The 22,723-nt window shown below is 45.2% G+C and overlaps 1 protein-coding gene and 1 long non-coding RNA gene across 5 annotated transcripts; both read right to left on the bottom strand.

Moving 5' to 3' along the window:
• Window positions 1-1,228: 1,228 nt before the first annotated feature.
• LOC136532824 (patellin-6) lies at window positions 1,229-6,853 on the bottom strand. Its single transcript, XM_066525404.1, has 4 exons — window positions 5,709-6,853; window positions 5,471-5,595; window positions 5,205-5,346; window positions 1,229-1,752 (listed from the first exon to the last, which is right to left on the bottom strand). Exons 1-4 carry the CDS (start codon window positions 6,474-6,476, stop codon window positions 1,492-1,494), a joined length of 1,296 nt encoding a protein of 431 aa, XP_066381501.1. The 5' UTR covers window positions 6,477-6,853; the 3' UTR covers window positions 1,229-1,491.
• A 3,480-nt stretch (window positions 6,854-10,333) lies between these two features.
• LOC136532823 (uncharacterized) lies at window positions 10,334-14,832 on the bottom strand. Of its 4 annotated transcripts, none has more exons than XR_010778319.1 (9): window positions 14,208-14,832; window positions 13,834-14,121; window positions 13,481-13,604; window positions 12,773-13,099; window positions 11,727-11,915; window positions 11,567-11,652; window positions 10,851-11,117; window positions 10,675-10,736; window positions 10,334-10,558 (listed from the first exon to the last, which is right to left on the bottom strand). It is a non-coding gene; the product is annotated as an uncharacterized lncRNA (long non-coding RNA). The 4 variants fall into 4 exon arrangements; XR_010778320.1 differs by having other exon boundaries at window positions 13,834-14,115; XR_010778322.1 differs by lacking the exon at window positions 13,834-14,121 and having other exon boundaries at window positions 10,335-10,558; window positions 14,474-14,830.
• Window positions 14,833-22,723: the final 7,891 nt, after the last annotated feature.

Raw genomic sequence — 22,723 nt, 5'->3', positions numbered from 1 at the left:
GCACCTCTGCAAACACCCCTTCCTGTCCTAAAACAAAATTTAGTTATGGTTTTATAGGCACTATATTTGACTAAGCTTATCAAGCAAATGTGTCAACAGTTACTCGTCAAATAGGTATATTGCAAAAATATATTATAATTTCATGAAAAAAATAGGGAAAATGGTGTTCTTGCCCCTTACACAGATGCGTAATTGTGATTTTGCCCTCATTTTTCTAACTTTGTGTTTTTGCCCTTAACTGTAGCAAAGTCAACGCGATTTTGCCCCTGGTCAACGCGAATTTACCCCTGTTTTTACCGTTGACCAGGAGCAAAATCGCGTTGACTTTGCTACAGTTAAGGGCAAAATCACAAAGTTAGAAAAATAAGGGTAAAATCACAATTGCACATCAAAGTAGGAGCAAGAACACAAGAGCTCCAAAAAAATACTACTATTAATTTGATATCATAAATATTTTATAAAAAAGTATATTTCATAATAAATTTAATAATACTAATTCAATACAATATACTCCCTCCGTCTCTAAATAATTATCGTTTTTTGTTTCTGTGACGTAAGTTTGACTGGATTTGTAGAAAATACGTGCAATACTTGTATCTCTAAATAAATTTATTATAAAAATTGTTTCAACGATCTATCTAATAATATTAATTTTGTATCATAAATATTAATATCTTTATATGTATCTAGTCAAAGTTGTTTCTCAGGAGACGAAAATGACAGTTAATTAGAGACGTACGGAGTATATGAGTTTTTTATAGTTTTATTATATAAATTAGCCTAAGCTCGTGATAGTTTAACTTAGAATAAAGATAGAATAACATATTTTTTTTCTATTGATGTAGGAGTAGTAGGTCGTATATAAACAGCTTTATTTTTATCCATGTCTCGCATGGGCGTACGGTAGGAATCCAAAGCATTTGTAGACCAGCACTCTAGCAGTAGATTCTCTTATGTTTCTCCGCTCTTTCGGCGTAGGGTAGGAATCCAAAGCATTTTGTAGACCAGCACTCTAGCAGTACATTCTCTTATGTTTCTCCGCTCTTGCAGTGTCATAATATTAGTAGAACCGTATATATATTCAAAGAATTCAGAACAGTGCAAAATTCCAAAAGAAAGCATTTTAATCGGTGGACACCAGACAAACTGGTAACCGGAAACATCCATTGTACCCTCCAAAATCCCTCTAGGAATCCAAAGCAAAAAATGAAGAGGTGAGTACCCAAAAAACTTAACTCGTCATTAGCTTTTATAACAGTGGTGGTGACAAAAGTTCAACAGCTCTTACATTATATTCTACATATGGCATAATACATGCATGTCGTTATAGCACTAATAATTAAATAGCTAGCTTAACCTCTCCCTCTCCAAGTCCACCAACAAGCCCAAGCAAAGCATGCAAGCACTTCACCGTCTGTTCAACGTTAACCTCCCCTCGCGGCCACCGGCCGGCAAGGCGCCGGCCGCCACGAGCACCACAAGGCAGCAGGCCTACACCGACGGCTTGCGCACAAAGTACCGGTAGGCGGCAACCTTCCGCTTCCGGGAACCAGAATTGTCTATGGACAACACCATCTTGCCGGCTTCCCTCGCTGTGAAGGCATTGTGCACGGGCTCCTCGGCGGTGGCCGAGACCATCCTCGTCTTCTCCACGCAGAGCGTGTAGCTGTCCTCGGCCACCGGCACGTACTCGGCGCCGTACTCGAGGTCCCAGCCCCCGACGACCAGATCCCACGTTATTGTTGCACCGGCCTGAATTACAAAGACAATGGTTTAGAGAAGACGCTCCATTACCCTGTTCGCTAATGCTGAAATTTGGCGTTGATGCTTATGCTGAAATGTTGTGAGAGAAAACACGGTTCTATGGCTGAAATGTACCCAAACATAGTGAAACTTTGTTAAGTATCCTTATAAAGTTTGTTAATTTACAGCACAAAAACGCGACCATTCATCTATTTTTAATCATAATATTGTGAAAGTGTGATAATTTATCTATTTTTCGTTATGAATACTAACTACACATGCAAAAGCACTAAAAAAAGTTGTTGAAGTATACACTTAATCATATTTATCCGGACTCCCTTAATCAAAGTCGCTGGTTCCGCCTATGATCACAAGTCATACTAGGTATTAACTTCATGCATAAATAAATAATCTTCATGGAAACTAAGTTCACATCTTGCTTATCCCTGGAAACAGGAAAAAAAACATATATTTGATTGTTTGTTTCTGTACATCAGACAATTTCGGTTGATCTTGGCATGTCTTGATAGCCATGATACTACAATAATTTCTTAGACGCCGGCCCTACCATGTGCAAGACTCACATGAACATTGCCCTGAAGTACATACCAGAATGAGAATCCAACACAGTGCCCAACTTTTTACAGGGGGTAAAGTGAACTGGCACTGACAGCAATAGCAAGATTAATAAATCAAGCACTCCTCAGTAATACTGTAGGTAGTAGCCACTTATTAAGACCTCAAATCCCAATTAGGCAAAAATAAACAACAGCCTGAGTAGATGCAAAGCTTCCCGCAAAAGGCCTCGTTTACACTGTTACTAGTAGAGGTAAAAACTAAAAAGAACAGCGACGGCCTTTTCTAAACTTTCACAGGCCCGCATGCACGGATGCACCCCGTATTGCGCCGAGCGCAGAAGAGATGACAGCACGTGGAGACTCGCGCCGTGGCGTGAACCGCAAAGAAAAGCTACCTGGCGTGTGTACTGTGGCAGTGCTGTGTGTATACTGCACCCGACTTTTTACCCTTCACGAAATTCTCACATTGCCGAGGTCATGACAGTTGACAGCAATGGTGTGCAGAGCTGGGCACTGGCCAGTGCAGTGTGCAGGTGCGTTGCAAAATTTAAACTCCACCTAGATGGAAGCAATTCATCACATGCAATGGCAAGTAGTTTTCCTTTTCTGAGATGAATGGATCGGAAGCTGCTGGATGTGCATGACTTGTGTGAAACGGCTAATGGCAAAGCTGTCATCTCTCTCCCTCCCTTGTCATGTGAGCTCTCCAACAAAACCTCTCCCTCCCTCCCTCCTCATGTGAACGGTGAACCGGAAGACACGACACGCAGCGAACGGGCGGAGCGCCTTGTTCGCTGGGCTTACTTGCCGTATTTTTTTTTTAACTAATGAATAGTATTTTTTCATAACAAACGATCCTTTTAATCGTAGCTTATCAGTCAACCCTATGGGGCAGCAGCGGCAGCTCTGCTCCAGAGAGCAGTGTTTACTGGTAGTAAAAGGCAGCGCGGTGCAACAGCACAGGGCTCAAAGTCCTCTGCTTTTGCAGCGTGCCCAGCGACAAGCTTGATGGACAGCTCCCACACCACAGATTTCAAAATCTAAAAAAAAAGACTCCAGCCCTCACATGCACCTGCACCACTGCCAACTCGACCATTTCTCCTCGAGTTAAATGAAACGTAGATCATTAATTTTTGCTGAATTGTCATCTAATCCCATCAATTTTTAAATTATATTTTTAGGTTTATTAAATTTTGATGGTGTGTTGTCCAGATCCATCCAATTTTTAAATTGCCTTTTAGGTCCATTAATTTTTGGTGGTATATCATCTAAGTCCATCAACTTTCAAATTACATTTTTGGGACCCTAAACTTTTTAGCTGATTCACCGTAGATCCATAACCCTTCATTTAGCAAATAGACCTGACATGACACGCCAAATAAGCAGCCACCGCGGAGTAGGTGATGAGTCCATAGTCCCTCAAGATGTTCATGGAGACTTGTCTAACAATAATTCAAATGTAGCAGCTGGTAATTCGTTAATATTCCTTGGTATTAAATTTGGGACTATTATTTTTAAGGATAAATATATTGTGGACATGAAAAAAATTTACGACTGCTGAACTGTCATCAAAAATATTTTATAAAGATGTCTTATTATTGCGTAAAAAGGAGGAGAAAATGAAGCCAACAAAATACATCAGTACTAATTTTAAAAGGGTAGAGATCATCAATGGAATTTTCCTAACTGATTAGCATCCTTGCCGTAGTATTTTATTATTTTTATGCATTAGTTTTCTATCTAGTTGTGATATACAATCTTTTATCTAGTATCTAGCTTTTAGTGCTTACATACACTTCTGTACGTGAATCAAATTGGTGGTTGCGTTTAGACGTGCCATACATGTTAGTCGAATCAGGGATTTAGGTTCAATCGATCCTAGTTGGGTAGGTGGTGTCCGAGTTTTGTTTGGTTCAGGTGGCCTACGTGCCTATACCTATGGCCTTCGGCCTTATACCGGGTAGATTAAACTAGATTTTATTATGGAGTTTATTCCCCGTCGAGCCGCCACTCGAGAAACCCTAGATGGTGATCCTATTCTTCGTATCGAAGATTATCTCCGGATGGTGATCTTGTCCTGTACTTCATGGTGGCTATTTTTTTTGGCGTGCCGTATCAGATCTATTCGCTAAATAAAGGGATATAGATCTACGGTGAACCAGTTAAAAAGTTTAGGAACCTAAAAATGCAATTTAAAAGTTGATAGACGTAGATGACACCATCAAAAGTTAATAGACCCAAAAATACAGTTTAAAAATTGATGAACCTAGATGACGGACCACCAAAAGTTAATGGATCCAAAAAAGAATACAGTTTAAAAGTTGATGAAACTAACACGTAACCAAAAGTTAATGGAACTACGGTGCGTTTAACTCTTTCTACTCGTACTAGTACTACGTGTACTCCGTATAGCTCATCCGAATACACACTCCTCGTACTGCGTGTCACGTCCCAAAAAAGATTGAAGAAAAACATGGTCAGCTCAAAGAGCTCGAACCAAGCAACCTAGGACATGGTGAAAGCCGGAAAAAAGCTCAACGAGCCTTGTTCTTGTTCTTGGGTGTTCGTCTTTGTCTGATCTTTGTTCATAAAGCAAACACGCAGTACCCAGGTGGTGATGCAATTGTTTAGCCCGCAAATTGGCATCCCGGAGACACGCAGATGAGAGTGATGCATGCTCGGCCAAATTTGAAGTGACCCCAGAATACTGCTTCTAGTTTTTTAACCATGTGGTTTCTTTGCGCCCACTGGAATCTGAGGAATTTGTTTGTACGTACCTACGTACGCAGATTTGAACAATGCGCAATTACAAATGCCAACAATCTGAAAGTGTGTCATTGCGTTCCGAATAGGCAGCGGCAATGCAAAATTGGGGGTATATACCTCGATACCGTCAATCTCCAGGAAGACCTTCTCGCCACCCTTGATGGTGAACTCGGACGCCGGCTTTGGTGGTCCGTTCTCGAGGTCGCCGGCGCGGCTCAGCCCGCCGTACTGCACCGGCACCAGTTCCGGCCGGATGAACCTGCGATTAAAATTGCAGGAGCAACTCGGGCTTAGACTTGTTAGTAGTGTCAATTTTGCATCGCAGATGCGCGCAATGTGAAAGAAGGAAATCGGCAATGTGGCCTGATAGTTACTGTACATACTTGTAGAGTGTCTCGGCAACGTTGCCCTCGCGCGCTATGACGAACTTGCTCTTGGTGCGCTCCGTGAGGAAGGGCGAGATCATGGAGAAGAGCACGGAAAAGTACCACGGCACGTTGATGAACACCTGCGGGCGGGTGGGTCATGCGCCAGCCGCATCGTTTAAGTTAGCTCAGGAATACGAATTGGAAATGCCAGGCAGGCAAGGTAGGTGGTCGACGAAATGCGGCCGTTGATTACCTTGCGCGCCACCATCTCCGGGTAATTGTCCTGGAAGAGGGAGAGGATCTGGTTGCTGGCGGCTCTGAGCTCCCGCTTGGGCATGTCCTTGAGGTCGGTGACCTGTATGATGGCGTTGACGCCCCCCGGCCTGAGGGTGAGCGCGCGCACGCCGCGCTCCATGACCTGGACGCGCCAGCGGAGGAAGCGCGCGAGGCGGTCGCCGTCGCCGAAGACGCGCTCGTACATGTCCCTGTCTTTGAAGACGCCGTAGGCGTTGTAGCAGACGGGGTGGCCGTCGCGGTCCCAGCCGTGCATGTAGGCGACGACGCCCTCGAGATCCTTGAAGCCCAGGTCCTCGTCCAGCACGGCGTCGGCGCCGAACTCGGCGCGCCAGGCGGCGCAGCGGAGCAGCATGGCGTGCGCGTCGCGGACGCGGAAGTCCCGCGCGCGGAGGAACTTGAGGAGCACCACGTCGGCGCGCTCGTCGACCGGGCCGGGGGTCGGGGCAGGGGCAGCGTCGTCCGCCGCGGCGGGAGGAGAGTGGGGGTTCAGCGGGACGCCCCAGATGGAAATGGGGTCCGGGTGGGTGGCGAGCAGCGCCTTGAGGTCGGCGAGCGCGCGGAGCTCGGACGACGGGAGCGCGGCGGCCACGTACGAGTCCTCCTTGAAGGAGGAGGAGCGGAGCAGCGCCGTGGCGTCCATGAGCGAGGACATGAAGCTGCGCTTGGCGCCCTTGGAGGCCGGGGCTGCCACGGGCGCGGGCGACGGGGTGGTGGTGGGAGACATGGCGGTGGCGTGGGGCTTGCGGACGTGCGGCGCGGTGGGGAGGGGAAGCCGGGAAGGGGACAAGGCGTCTGCGGAAATGGTGGGAGCTGAGGCGAGGAGAGGAGAAGAGGAGGAGGTTTTGAAATGGCAGGAGGATTTGGAGTGGAGCGGAGGAGCGTGAAGGGGGACGCTATGATGGCCGCGCCTCGCTCGCGTGGGGTTGGGCTCGGGGGCCCGGGGGGCCGGGGAAGGAGGAAGAGGGACCTGACCTGCCTGCTGCGGGCTCAGGATCACTAGCTGCTGGCGCGGCCGCCCGCTCTCCCGCGCCGCCGATTTTAAGAGCGGACGACCAAAAGCATGACCCCGGCTGAGGCTCTCGGCTCATTTTTGGTGGAAATTTCTTTAACAGACTGCCACATGTTTTTAAGAAAAAAGAAGTGAATTTCATCGAGAAGAAACTCTTTTAATATGATTATCAATTCTATATAAGTCTTAAAATTAACTGTATATTAAATCATAGAATGAAACTGTCTATTAAAAGTGGGTGATTCATCGATGCTTCTTTTCGTTTTATAGGACACGGAAGTCTTCGAAACAATGGCATAAACTTCTCACTGAGGCCGGCCTCATACGTTTCTTAAGAGAGAGAAATTATTGGGCGTTTGGTTTCAAGGTTTGATATGTGCTGCCTCGATGAGATGAGCGAGGATTCCAAGTGCCTATTTAGTTCCTAAAATTTTGCAAAATTTTTCAAGATTCCCCGTCACATCGAATCTTTGGACGCATGCATGAAGCATTAAATATAAATAAAAAATAAAATTAATTACACAGTTTAGACGAAATTCACGAGATGAATCTTTTAAGCCTAATTAGACTATGATTGGACACTAATTACCAAATCACAACGAAAGTACCATTTTTCAAAAAAAAATCACCAACTAAACAAGGCCCAAGCAAAGCTGTGTACTATTTGGTTTCCTTTCTTAAGTGCTTTGAGGTCTATGCATGTGTTGAGAACCAAAATTGTTAAAAGGAATAATTGACTCACCAATGCGTTCCTCTTGTTGAGACAATCGAAAAAATGAATTGATTGCCTCATTTTGAAGACTGGATGAAGAAAAGAGGATTCTTGGAGGCTGATGCAGAAAAACATGCTTAGCTAGATTTTAGAACACGTCGGGCTAGATTTCCCATAAAAACCGTCCTAGCTGGATTTTGGAACTCAACCAACACTATGCCAGGCCCCGCAAAAAACCGATGGGTCAATTTTCCCAATACGAGTCTAAATTGAGTTTTAGGGCCTGTTTGGTAGGATTTCTCCCTAGCTCCGGCTGCGGCTCATCCGAAGGAGCCATACTACGTTTTGTAGGAGTCGTTTTTTTTTTGGTGAAAACAAAGCCAGGCTCTGGATCCTTTGGAGAAAGCCTTCGGAGGAGCCCCTCGCCCCTTACTCAGTGAAAACACTTTCATTATTGTGGGAAACTTGAAGATTTCATTTGGAAAAGAATTTCTACTGGGATAAGATCACTTCTTGTATTTATATTAGAGGACCACGACACAATCGACAAAATCAATCTACTTTCTCTCTTTTGCCCTTTCAACCAGTGGCGGACCTAGGATTTTACAATATGATATGCCGTAAAAAAAATGATAGCCAGTTTGGTAAAACCACTTCCGATTCAATAAAACCATATTCCAATTCGATAAAAAACTGCATGTATTAAATAATACGATAAGTTTTAAATTCAAAGATTAAGCTACAATCGATGACAAATTACGATATAAATAGTTTAAATAAAATACAGCCATAAAAGAGACTTACGTGAACGTGACTAGACAATCATATGTTAATATGAATGTTGATAGCAGGAACTGGTAGATGGACTCATAATGTGATGCTAATTATTGATCTATTGGACGAAATCTTGACTGAAATTGGCTGGTTGTGTGAGAGAGAAACACTGTTTGGCTGGATGGATGAACAGTATCGCGTGAGGGGAACCAGCCGGCTGGCTGGTCTCCTTCAGACCAGCGAACACCGCCGAAGTCACAAACTGAAATACAAGCAAATTACTACTAAATAATTAGGGAATTCGGTGTTTTTGCTCCTACTTTAAAGCTCAATGATGATTTTACCCCTTCTTTTTTAACTTTTACGATTTTGTCCTCGTTATTTTGAAACGAAGCTTCTGTCCACCCCTGCTTTGAATCTCCATCAAATCAATTTAGATTAAATGATTTAAAAAATAAACCCCATAAAAACAAAAGGAAAAGGACCAGATTACCCCTTATCCATATCTTCGTAGTCCCTTCCCCATCGGACCGGCTGAGCTCATGGGTTCGTTCACACGGGCGGCACTTGAGGCGAAACCCTAGCTTTTCACGGCGGGTCTGGCGGCGGCGTGTCGGCATGGGCCAGGCGGCAGCGCGGTGCGCATCTGGAGGCGAGGGCTGGGGGCGGGGGCGGCAGCGCGCGCGGGCACAGGGCGCCGAGCCACCGCGGCGAGTGGGGTGCCAGGTCACGCGACTCGGGGGTGCCGCGCCGCCGGTGAGCGGGGTGCCGTGTCACGCTGGGTCGGGGGTGCCGGGTCGCTCTAGCGTAGGGCCACAAGGCCGCGCGGGCTCGGGGTGCCGGCGACGAGCACCCACCAGTAGGTATGCAGACCCATTCTCTTCCCTTCCTTCCTGTTGTGCGAAACAGTTTGCGACAACTGTGCTTGGGTACGGCTACGTGATGGTAACTGCTTCGACCAACTGTTTGCTGGCTGAACCTTTGCAGAGGCAAATCTGAGATTTATTACTGTCATGATTTCCACCTGAAAACACCTTGTGTTAAAGCTGAAAATACTCTCAGCTTGAAATATGCTCTTGTGATGCCTGAAGCCTGAAGGTCAATGATTTTCTTTTCAGTGTAGATTCAATCTGGCAAACAACTATTAATGTTCAAGAATAGGAAATATTTTGGACCTTTCTGAATGTTTAGCATTAGCAGTGTATGGAACTGCACATGTTAAATGGTTTACATGTGTTCATATCCTTAATGCTGATTTCAGTAGTTGCTTGCCACCAGGTGGTTTGTGGACCACATGCTCAGCCTTGGATTTTCAAAGTCTCTTTCAGAATGGATCGGCAGTAACTTGAAGGACAACAATCATGTGACCTGGGCTTTCGATCTTCAGGCTGCCATAGACATGTTTAGTTCTTATAGGTAAAGTTTAGCGTGCTCGTGCTAACGCTACGGTTAAACCAAAAGGATAATAATTTTTTTTAAAAAATGAAGTAAATAGTGAGATAGATTAAGAGCATCTCCAAGAGTTTGCTATCTCAACTTGGCATCCATATAATTTTGACAAAACAAGAAAAAATAACCTCCAACAGTTTGGCAAAACAACTTGGCATCAATAGTAACTTGGCAAATCTTTCCTCCGCGCGCGCAAATATACGCGCGCGTATACGGCTTGGCATCCGGGGCTCTTCGTTCGTTTAGCGGAGCTCTTCGTTCGCTTAGCGGGCCTCTTCGTTTTGTTAACGGGTTTTTTTATTTTACCAAGTCAAAAATGTCAAACTCTTGGAGATAGATTGTTTTTTTACTTGCATATAATTTTGGGAGTTGGCAAATCACAAGATTTGCCAAGTAAAATTTGACAAACTCTTAGAGATGCTCTAAGATTCATGCCAAAAAAATGCATAGTTAGGACAGGACGAATGCATAGTGAGATAGATTGAATTGCAAATCTTGCCTGCCTCATCCCTTAAAAAATGGCATCATGTGATCTAAACCATCATAGTCAAAGATTCCTAAAAAATCATAGTGTAGCAAGACCAGTAGCAAAGAAAGCTTAAACATTAAGTCAAATGATTAGGAATCATGCCACCAGCACCAACCATTCGAGTTGACTTTCAAGTTTAGAAGCAAATATTACCCAGCAAGTAAATTGCAAGATTGTGACAAATTCTAGTACATAGTGTAGTGAGCGCTACTTATCCAAGTTACATTACATAGTATACAGTTTTTTAAATAAATAAAAAGGTGAAAAATAATAAACTCCTCTCCTTTGCTAGAATCAATCTTCTGAGTACACAATGTGTCTCCCTGCCACGAACTGTGCAAACCATGAAGTAGACAGTAAATAGAATTAAGTCCCAAGCCTTGAAAAAGAGGAAAAAGGAACGGCATTCAGGACTCGAGATATCAAATTTTATAGTGCTATGTCTGCACCTTGCTTGGGACTGAAAGGCTATGTTGTTGTTGTCGTGTGTCTGCAACTTGTCAGCTGTCAACTAAGACAATTCAAATTATGGACAAATCGTAAAATACAGTAACTGATGGCAGTTGGTAACAAACAGTGTCTTGCTCCTGCAAATGAGTAAGTATTGTGGAAAAGATAAGCATACCATCTGCAGTGAAGGAGCACAAACTCTGTTAACATCCTGAATCACCGCCTAAAAGTAGGTGGGCCAAAGATCGGTTCATCTAGAAAGAAATCTTCCATAGTATGGCTGGCCTGCTTCTTCCGATGAACCGAAAGCACGGCCTGTCAAAGAACCATAATGTTTTGCCTCTTGTAGCACATAAAGTCAGCATGCCGGACTATTACCATCTCTAAATCGCTGTCTACGTCCGAGGGCAAGATGTTAAAAAGAAGAGATCAAGTGACTCATCTGCAAAACAAATGGCAAAAGCAGTCAGGAAATTGGTAGCAAAAGCAAAATTAAATAGGATTTGCATCCAAACAAATGAAGCCTACCGTCCCATTGAATGGACAGTAACTGAACCGATGCTGAAGCACGTCATACTTTTCAGAAAAAAAATAAAGCTAACCAAATCATGGATGTAGAGCCAAGGTAAGCGATGTAATTTCTTGATAATTTTGAGTTATTTGATTAAAGAGCAGGGATACCTGTTTTGCATTCAGTGGACCCCAGTCTATTCAGAAGTAAAGCCAAGGTAAGCAATGTAATTTCTTGATAATTTTCAGTTATTTGATCAAATTAACAAAATAACAACCCTATAATAGCTGATTAAGCACGGTTCATCTGATTTTAATCACATCAGCCCAAGGTAAGTAATGTCGCTTGCTCTCACGACAACAGAATCTCAACTGTGTTACCTTCGAGCCTACACATCCTTGTCGGTGTACAGAATGCGGGTCACAGACGTCGCAGGCAAGTCGAAGAACGAGGCCAGCTCACCAATCTGCGAAAAGAAGCACACGCCGTTGGAAACCAACACCTCACTTCACAGCCATAGCTTGCACATCACGAACGCACCTGACGCTGTAGGCCCTTGAAGTCGACACGGAAGTCACTGAAGGGCCCTTGCCATCGTTGTAGCTAGGGAAGCCGGTGAGCTCCTCCATCATTTGCCATGCCACGTCATTTTGGCCCTTGGTGACGCTAATGACGCCCATGGGCTTATTTTTCATGCTTCCGTTTGGCTTTCCCGCCATCAGCTAGTTGCTGCAACATGGAGAAAAAAAGTTAGGAACTTGAATCAATCTAAGAAATCTAGAAAACAAGTGTGCATTAAAATACAAGTTTATGACAGTAGGAATTACTCCTCTTGAACCATATAAATACGCAAGCTTAGTTGATGGCAGAAAAAATAAAAAAAATCATTTATACACATCTTAAATTCAAAGAAGGGGACAGTTGATGGCCATATAAAAAAATAAACTATCACGAATCTATGAAAGCTGATTTCTCCAAAATTTTGGTGACTCCTCCATGAGCATGAAGACATGAAAAGGACAAGTAAAGATGATCATTCAGGTAGGCATTCGGTCATGAAACAGCCATGCTTAGATTGCCGAATGTGTTTGCAAAACATAGATTCTCTTGTCAAATATACATCATAGTGTAAGTGCTATATCTGACAAGAAAAGTGATAAGAGAAACCTCGCAATGCCCAAAGTTCATATAGATAAGTTGTTGCGCGATGCATATACGCCCAAAGTTCTCATTATATAGCTAACTACGTCGTATCCAAATTGCCTGTCTTTCCTTTACAGTTAGAAGCATTTCTTCTTCCTTCTTCCTTCCTAGCAATACAATTTACTGCATGCTGGCACAGAGCCTCTAGATTCCTCACCCAGCCATCTCCAATTAGTAGACTAACCAATTAAGATGCATGAACAAACACATACTTCTCGGTGTCTAGTCGAGGGCCCTCGATTGTGGAACCGATCAAAAATTTCTATTATGCTACCTATTTTCTATCACACTACCATCTTTTATTGAATTTATTACTAATAATTTGACATTTGCATTGGTAAAAGGGAAACCATTTACAATGACATGAACTACAAACAACTGACCTGATGAACCTAGAACCAGCAATCCTGCTCCTTCAGTAATAGCACCATGGCCTTGCAACCACAACCTAAACAAAAAAATATTCATAGTGCAAACACATGAGAAGAGTCATCAGAGACAGCAAGACACTGTTTCCCACTGGCTGAGGCATCATTCTCATTTGATGTTGGCTGCCTTTTCTCTACAATTTTCGAATTTCGACCCTGCCATTTTCCTGAGCAGAGATGTCTGAAATAGTAAGGCAACATCATACAGTGAGGCAAACAAAATCTAAAAAAGGACAATTAGGCAACATATTCGTCGGCACCATGCCACCATGCCTTCAGTACCTGATCGAATCCATCAAAAGCAAGGATTATTGGGAATGAAAGTAAGAACCCATGTCAAATAAGAGAGGCTGAATTTTCATGCGGTGTCAAATAGGGAATTGTCTCCAATAAAATGGTGACTTAACACTGGCAATATTAATGCAAGTATCAGAAATATAAACAAGTAAGCACCTTTGTTGCAATTCTAAACACAAGGATATTTTTCAGCAGCACAACTGAAGTTACATGATATCACAAGGATCCTCACAGACCTAATATCAATCAGGTCATTAGGTGATCTAGCTATCACTATTGCATCTATCTTCGGAAAGTAGTACTCCCCAATTGGTCACAAATCTAGCCGCAACGCACAGAACTCAAACAGGGAGTAGCAAATCTCACCCTCTTCATCGGGACCTTTGAATAGCGCGGAATGCAGTTTGACCACTTGCATGAGGGGGATGTAGATCAACAGCTGCTCGTCTGATTTGCTGGTGAGGTACAACCCCTTGTCGTCCCTCAAACTCTGCAACCACCAAACAAGCACCACAACACAATCGCTATTAGAGTTCGCAGTAGAGCCATGAGCGATCAGGAAGCCCACACCAAAAAAATCGTAGGATAAGTTCTGGGGGAATACAAAAACAAACGAACTGCTCCCACCGAAATCGCCAGCAGAGAAGTCTAAAAATCTGTTGGAATCCCAGGGAGGGGCTAGTCGAGCTAGGGTTCGGGTTGAGGGGGAACGTGGCTACCTGCTTGGGTTCACTTTCGAAAGCTTCTGGAAGGGTGAGGCGGGTAGGAGGGGGAGGGCGCCGTGGCTGGCCATGCCACCGTCGAGCTGGCCGCTCCGGCTGCCGGGGCTGGCCGGGCGTGGGCCACCGGGCGACCGCGGGCACCGGCTTGTCGCGCCGACTACCGGCCTAGCTGTCGTCGCTCCGCCTGGCCACAGCGCCCGGCCTCCCTCGCGCGGTCCTGCGCCTGCGGGTGGCGCCTAGCCCCGCGCGGCCCCTTGTGCCACCGGCGGTGGCGGCTCCCTGGTGCTGGGCGTGGGGGAGAGGAGTCGGTGCTACGATTGCTCGAGTGAAAAGGGATGGTAAAGAAAAAGAGACAGTGTTAGGGATCGAACCGTAGCTGCTTGGGCGCTCGCGTTGGAATGGTTTGAAGCCGCACGGCGTGGCGGGGGTGAGGACGTGGCGGGCCTTAGGAATGGTTGCCCCACGGTGGCTCCGGTGGCGGGGGAGGTGGAGGAGGGGCCGCCGCGGCAGACACGACCGGCGCCCATCGCGACGAATCGGGTTGAGATTGGATTAGGGTTCTGCCCCGAGCTACGACGATTCGGCGCAGATCAGATGGATAAGGGTGGGGCGGCGCCGGATTCAGACACGGGGGCACCTGGATTTGGGCGAGCGGAAGGAGGAGCTCCGCCCATGACGGCGTGGTGCCCGACCGTCCGGCGCTCGTGGCCTCACGCTCGGCGCCTCGGCGCCTTGTAGCTAGCGCCCTGCGCGGCTACGTCCCTACTGTGTGCCACCCGGAGTGGCCACGTGTCCGCGGAGTGGTGGAGCGGCAGAGCCATGGACCCTGCAGGCAGCTTGCCGCACCCGCACGCGCCGGCATGCCCTACCCTGCACCCCTTGGCCCTCCCTCGTCGCTCGGTTTTTTTTGTTTTTTTGGTAGCTAGCAGGGTTTCAACCTGGATCATCGTGGGTGGGTTTGCGGATGACGCACGTTGAAGCCTGCGCGTGTGTGCGTTGAAGTGCGAGGAGGGTGCGGGGTGAGAAGCCTAGCATCCCACATTAAATAATGGTCATCGAATTTGGTTTAGGTGTTTTATTAGTCATTGATTTTAATAGAGACGAATTTTTGTGTGCATTTTCTAAGTGTACAATGGCTTGAAGCTCTCAGCGGGGGACGTTTTCTTAAGGGGACCTAGTATTATTTTGTTTGGTCCATTATAGTAGAGAGTATTGAGAATTACTTGTCCCAAAAAAGAGTATTGAGAATTACTTGTTGGCATGAATCATAATATCAAGCAGGCCTATGCTTTGCCATTAATGCAATATACATGATATTAATTTGTTGTGTGATAGTATTAAATTCTGTTTATATTGATTGTTAGCTGGAATGTTGTCGATTTTTTCTAAAAATTCTGTTTCAAAACTGCCAATTTGCTTACATGAAAATAGGGGTAAAACACAATTATCCAAATAAAACAGGGGTAAAAACACATGAACAAAGCTATCCCTTTGTCCAAAAATTAACACTGTTAGAGGGACTTCACAAGTCAGGGGTAAAGTCTCCTTTCGTTTTGAAGTCGTAGGGGTAAAATCATAAAGTAAAAAAAAACGAGGGCAAAATCACCATTTCGCTTCAAAATAGGGGTAGAAACGCTTAATGAAGAGTGCTTATAGATTTGGAATGCTTTCTTTGAGTAAACTATATATTTTCTAACAAATCCTGATCTATTCTATCTAATGGAATCTCTTATCTATTGTTCTTGTTTTTTCCTACTTTCCTCTTTTATTCTGCGTCTCCTCAGATGTTGGTAGGTTTGAGGAGTGATGGTGGTCCGCCCCCTGTCCGAGCACCCCTATTGCCGCACGACGGAGAGGCCAGGTGTTGGATATATGGGTCAGGGGTTGTGGCAGAACTGCCTAAAATAACTCATTTCCGGAGGTGCTTGTCTTTATTAGACACTAAACACCCTAAGAGCGAGCTAATTTAAACAATTCTGTCGAGCACACCCGATGGGACAACTCGAAAATCCATATTTTTCAACAGGATCATAAATGGGAGAATAAAGCTTACAATATTTTAGCCATTTCTTACATCATTTTTCATGCAACATCAGAGTATAATATTTATTGTTTATAATAGCGGGATATAACCATGTTATCAGAGTTTCAGCAGAAATAAAATCATTTAATGACAAGTTAAACATTAACATGATGATCTGTTATATACATCATAACAGGTTATAAATTTTTCCATTGTCAAACATTTTGGGTGGAAGTTTCAAATAAACTCTATGTCCACAACCTTAAGGAAATCCTCGTTGAGCCCACCAGGAGGTTTCCGCACAAAAGTGTCAGCTCTAGCATCCACTTGTCACCTGCAACAGGGTAGAACAAACCCTGAGTACTCAATTGTACTCTGCAAGACTTACCCGTCAGGGGAAAATAAAAGACTCCAAGGATATGCAAGGCTATCTGGCTTGTGGATTTATTGCATCTGCAGGAGCATTACTAAATATGCATTCTTATATTCAATTTTATTAGCAGTCATCATTAGTTCATTATCTAACCATTCTAGGTAAGCACCTATGCTACTTTCAAGCAGGTGGTAAGCAATCAGAACCATTTTATCACCTTCCAAGTTCCAGTTCTTACTACGATGCTAGATCATAGCCAAGTCGTACCGTATTACACGACGATTCGCTAACCAAAGTATCCTAGCTGGGTATCTCGAAACACACACCCCGCTTGTACCCCAGGCACAAGCAAGACCAACCCACCACTCTCCTATCAAGGGGTCTAGGTCCCTGTCCAAACTTGTACTCCAAGCCCCCACTCCTGAGTCCTGGACTTAGTTTGGTGCTTAGACCTCCACCATTCCCGCCTCCAATCAGTCGGTCTGGAAAGAGCCAGAACCCACGACAAGGGAGCAACGAGCCTTCCCGCTCTCATATGCAAGTATGTGCTCAGGATAATAAGTCTGTGACCTGAATAGAATCCACTACAACGGACGGTCCTCAATTGACACAGGCAGGACAAATGCAACCAGAGCCTCGCTCGGTTACCTAACCAAGTCCAAATCCAAATCCAAAGTATGTTCCCGCCCGGTCTCCAATTATTATCCATATATATTCCATATGATAGTAACATGATAATAGTAACAATAATATATTTCCTATCTCTCGCGAGTGACAGGCAATCACTCGACTTCTACCGGAGTCCTGTAGCATAGTAATCTACATGATCCTGTTATACTAGTAAGACACATAGGATAAGGATATATATATATATATATATATATATATATATATATATGCAGAATAATAGGGGTTATGCATCGGGGCTTGTCTGGGTAAAATATAACCAAGTTAGTTGTTCGTCATGGTGGCATGATCATCATGTCACCCTCTGCTTCTGCTACTCCAGATGTCTTCACGATCCATGGTTGTTCCTATTATGATATACATGGATGCAATGTAGAAACATAAATAATCACGGCAATCGCAACCCTAAAATATGATTACGCTGCTAAACTAACGAGCTGGCTCTAGCGACTAATGTACAAGGCTACATATCCATGTTGTCCGATGAGGCATTACTTCCCAATAACTATTTTAGCTACAAACTCCCAGATATATCCTCAATTCATTTTTATTGATTTAATATATTTGCAGACCAGGGCTTAATAGGTATTCTAGCAAACTAATTATTCTAGAGCTGCAAAAATTATAGAAAGCACATAATAATATTGTGAAGCTACTATAAAATTTTCAAAGCTAAGACTATCATTATTTTGCAACAAAAATTCCTACAAGTTCATACTTAATTTTAGAGCATGTTAAAACATTTAAAGCATCCATAAAATATTTTAGAACCACGTGAACCAAGTACACTAGCAGGTAGATCATGATTTTAGAAGCTAAACAAAATTGGTTTCACAATTTTTGGATTCATACAAAATTTTATTTTAAATTCACAAGTTTGCCTTAGAAACTAATTTAGAAAATGCTTAGAAAAGGAAAAGGGCCGGAGGCAACCAATCGGCCTAGCAGCCTAGCGGCCTAGCGCGAGGTGTGGCCACGCACGAGTCGTGACGGCCTAGTGCGGCCTAAGTCCGGGGCGCCCGCGTGCGCTTGGCGTTTTGCAAAAGAGGACTCGCACTCTTAGAAAATCAAACGATACAGTGTGACACTGTTTCACCAGACTAGAGCTTTGCACAAAACACCCCACGAAACATTGTCTTTACAATGGGACGGTCCCCGGCGCGCCCGCTCACGATGGCGCAGCTCACCGACGGCAACGGTAGTTACGCCAGGCAACCAAGAACCGCAACGGTAGGCCAAAAGGGCCGATCACTTATTACGGCTAAACTCACAGGGGTAGGCGGCGGTTAAGGACTCGGCGATGCACAGACGTGAGCAGCAGCGGTACGTGGCTAACTATGGCGGCGGCGCGCCCATCCCGATGACCTACGACACTATCGGGAGGTGGAGATAGCGGGTAAGCACTAGTAGCTCACCAGAATTCATGCTGTGGTGGCGATTGAGGCGGAGCAGTGCCGAGGTGGCCTGGCCACGTGCGACCGCTCTGGGCGACGGCGGCCCGAGCGCGTCACCGCACCGCTGATGAGCACCCTGGACAAAGCAGCCCGAGCACCGGTGTGGCAGAACCACCCGAAATAACACGCTTACGGAGGTACTCGTCTTCCACTAGACACTAAGCACTCCAAAAGCAAGCTACAGCGGGCGGTATCCGTCGGGCACACCCCAAGGGAGAACCCGAAAGATCTACATTTTTCCCAAGGATCCAATAATGAGATCGAGTTACAATACTGGTCGATTTAATACATCAGAGTTCTTAAAAATTTCATTATTACATTACCAAATGTTAGAGTGTGGAATAATAAATAGCGGAATTTAAAATAATCATCTAGCGATAAGAACGAGGATCTGTCTGTGCCCACCAGAAGAATCCTCCACACAATGGTACTTCTCATGCATTACCTGCAATAGGGGTAGATAAACCCTGAGTACACCATGTACTCACAAGACTTATCCGACTAGTGGGAATAATTTCTCGACTCCAAGGAATATGATAAGCTTTATGGTTTGCTGGTTTCTTTTGGCAGAAAGCAATACTAATAGTGAGTCCTTATTTATGTTATTATTATCAGCCGTATTAAGTTATTATCTATCCAGTCTATATAAGCACCTGTTCTACTTTCAAACAAGAGTTGAGCAATCAGTTCCATTTCATCACCTTCCATCTTTCAGTTCTTACTACGGTGCAAGATCCAAAAACAAGTCGTACTGGATGCCCGATGATTCGCAAATCAATGCCCCCAGCCGGGTACCTCAAAAACACATGCCCCGCTTGTACCCCAGGCACAAGTAGGACTAACCCATCACCCTCCTATCCTGGGTGTCTAGGTCTCCGTCTAAACTTGGACTCCAAGCCCCACTCGGACTCAGTGCGGTGCAAGGACCTCCACCATCTATGTCTCCAATCAGTCGGTCTAGAAAGAGCCGAATCCACAATAAGAGAGCAACGAGTCTTCCCTGCGCCCATACCCAAGTATGTGTTCAGGATAATAGATCTGTGACTTGCCTTGAGACTTATGCAACGACCGGTCCTTAATTGACATAGATAGGGAAAAGTGTAACCGAGCTATGCCCTGTTGGCCGCAGGACATAACTCCTTACACCCACCAGTACCCAACCATACCCCTACTCGGTCACTATTTTCCTTCCCACCATTTTATCATAAGTGATCATATTTGTCACCTATTTGTGACTAACGGCAGGTTACTCACGCTACCGATATTCTGAGCATAGCAACTACTCGACCTATACTAGCAGGACTCATATGTAGATATATTTATGCTTGTAGTTTCATAAAATGCCTGTACTTAAATGCACATCATATATATATAGATTTAGTGATCAGTAAAATATGGGTTATGCACCAGGGCTTGCCTTGGGCTGGCGACGTGTCAGCAAAGTCAGCTCCAAAAGGCTTCGGGGCTCCCTCTTGCACGAGGATCTCCTCCTCGTACTCCTCGATGACCTCCTCATAATCTTGTTCGTCCATCGGCATGAACTCTACCAACTCATGATCTATATGCATGAAATGATGATGCAATACTTAGTATTACGGCAACAGCAACTCTTAAAATAAGAATACATCTATCAAACTACTAAGTGAGTTCTACCAACTAAAGTGCTAAGCTACCTACTGTTACCACTAACAAGTATGAAGCATGACATACAACATCACAGCAACTAAAGGTATTCTTACTCTTAATACCGATTTACTCTATATATGATAAAACAGGGATAATAACTACTCTATTTATCAACCTACTCTAGGACTACAAAATTTACGGCAAGTACATAATAATCTAGTGAGCCTACTGTATTTTTTTTATAGCTATAGCTATCACCAATTTACCACAAAAATTCCTACAAATATTAATCTACGTAATACTAAGCTCTTTAGTTTGAATTTATGAACCTACCATTGTCATAGCTAACTGTAATCTAACTACACTAACAGATAGATGTCATTTTTGTGAACCTAACGAACTTGGTTTCACTATTTTTGGACATCTACAAGATTTACTACAATTTATCAAAGTTCAGCTAGAAACTATACTGAATAAACATTTGTAAATCGCGGGAAAAATTGGAAAATGAATTCACAGCGCGGCCCAGCTCGCAACGCGGCTCGGCCCACAACAGCAACCCGCGCTCGCGCGCCAGTGTGGCCCACGCGATGGCCCGTTCCCACGATGGTGGCCCAACGCGGGAGACCCACGCGCGCGCCGGCGAATATGCAAAAGAGACCCTGACTTTCCGCTAAATGAATCCACCGTCCCTCCTACTATTCTACTCTCTAACTAACACTCGCATTTATCCGCCCGTCTCATCTCGAATTTACATTATGACAACCCGTGGCCGGATTTAATAGGGGCCGCGGCGTCTCCGGCCAATGCCAGCGAGCACCGACCCTCTTGGCAGCAATACTCACCACCGAGACACTCCTCAACGCAAACACAGTTGAACAAGGTACCCATCATCATGATTGGTGGCGTACAGAGGCATGACCATGCACCACGGTGGGTTTGGCCGTGGTGACGCCGACGCCGGCTAAACGTCCAGCCTAGCGCTACCACTACTCCTAGCCTCCATTCCTAGAGTACCGATAACACCCTAGAGGTTCTAGATACAGCCATCCTTCTCCCAATCCAACCGACCACGGACACAGTGACAACACGGCGTCCGCCGGCGGTGGCCACGCACTCCGGCCAGCCTCGGCCCCAATTAACTCACCCAACTATCCTAGGAGTAGGAGGGCCTTACCAGAGACACGTAGGATGACTTGGATGAGGTCACGGGGCATGACAAGGCGACTGGCCATGTACGCGGGGTTGCTCTGGTTCCCGGCAAGAGCGGCAATGATGTTCCCGGTGACCCGTTGCTTCGCTAGTGAAACCGCTACACGAGCAAGGCCACCAAGTCAATCACTACACAAAGCACAGCCTAATTGAAACAGTGGAGCACCATGTGATGCCATGGCCGTGCACCCGCTTCGACGGCCATGGCGGACCACCGCGAAGGGAACGACCCGCATTACCTCACTATAGGCCGAACGAACATCGGGACAACTCCAATCGAAAGCTAACTATCAGAGCTCGTAGTGTGTATGGTTAATTGGAAAGATGTGGAGTATGCGAGGCCAATTGCTAGGACGACGCCTATGGACTTATGGTGGCCGGCAATGGCAAAACCTTAAATTGACGCCCCTCCATTGTACCACCGCAACAGTGGCAGGTTAGGCATGAAGCTATCCTCCCACTCGACCACCAAACATGCTCAGTAACAAGGATAGGGCCAGCTCATTGGTTTGGCTTTGGCGTGGCTCGGCCGGCCGGTGACCTTCCAGGCGACATGATGGGAACCTTTGGTGTGGCCTCGCGCACAAATGTGAGGAGGAGGGCAAGCCCATGTGTGCGCAGCTAAACGTCAATAGGCGCAGTAGCTGTGTGGCAGCGCCGGACGGCGCGCAGTGCGACCGGGGTGCAGTGCAATGCGACGGTGAGCAGCAGCCGTGGGCGGACGCGATGGAGGGGGGCAGAGCAGCCAGGCATTGCTGGGCCTAGCATACGTGTGTGCCGTGTGCTAGAGCGCGGTAGCAGGAGACCGTGGCAGGTAGCGCAGAGCCAACGGGCGGGTGTGCACGCATAGGCGCGACGGGCGGCCAGCGTGGCAATGCTGAGAGCCAGATGGTGACTGCGCCCAGGCGCTGACACCATTCAAACATGCGACTTGCATGCTTTTTAAAGCATCCTAAAAACTCAAACCCAATGATCCAAACGCCAAACCAATTATTCTATCCTCAAGAGGGTACATAGGGCTATCGAACTAATCCAAAATATCTTGCCACTTCTTAACCCGATCGTTCTACAAAAATTGTTGAACATGGCTTCGTCGACCTATTTTCTGACTTACGCGAAATGACTAAGCTTCAAATGGTTTCACATTGAATTCCTTTTCCAAGCTATGTGATACACTAGCTAATGAACCCCGTCCTTGACCACACGTATTTTATCGTTGCCTACGAAGTTCGTACTATGAACTTTATCAAAGTTTCACATATGCGTTCTATAGCATTTTTGTTCGATAAAAATTCACTTAGAACCCTAAACGATATAAAGCGACATGAAATGCAGCATTTGTTTTGTGTTTCAAATGAACGTTTCAAGTGTCGTACATTGATTTATACCTATATTACACACATTTACACACAAGTATGATGCTCATGCAGTGTTTTAGCAAAAAATATACAATGTAACACCGAGGGTGTTACAAATCTACCCCCTAAAACAAAATCTCGACCCGATATTTCA

This window comes from Miscanthus floridulus, unplaced genomic scaffold (genome assembly GCF_019320115.1).
Source record: "Miscanthus floridulus cultivar M001 unplaced genomic scaffold, ASM1932011v1 fs_720_4, whole genome shotgun sequence".
NCBI lineage: Eukaryota > Viridiplantae > Streptophyta > Magnoliopsida > Poales > Poaceae > Miscanthus > Miscanthus floridulus.
Note: the sequence above shows the minus strand (reverse complement) of the source record. Positions and strands in the feature narration are given on the sequence as shown.

What these genes read in the sequence shown, in the direction of transcription:
- LOC136532824 (XM_066525404.1), bottom strand. Translation starts at nt 6,476, where the DNA reads ATGTCTCCCACCACCACCCCGTCGCCCGCGCCCGTGGCAGCCCCGGCC. An exon ending in CGGAGATGGTGGCGCGCAAG is followed by an intron (nt 5,596 to 5,708) that starts GTAATCAACGGC and finishes ACCCGCCCGCAG; the next exon opens with GTGTTCATCAACGTGCCGTG. An exon ending in TGGAGATTGACGGTATCGAG is followed by an intron (nt 1,753 to 5,204) that starts GTATATACCCCC and finishes TTTGTAATTCAG; the next exon opens with GCCGGTGCAACAATAACGTG.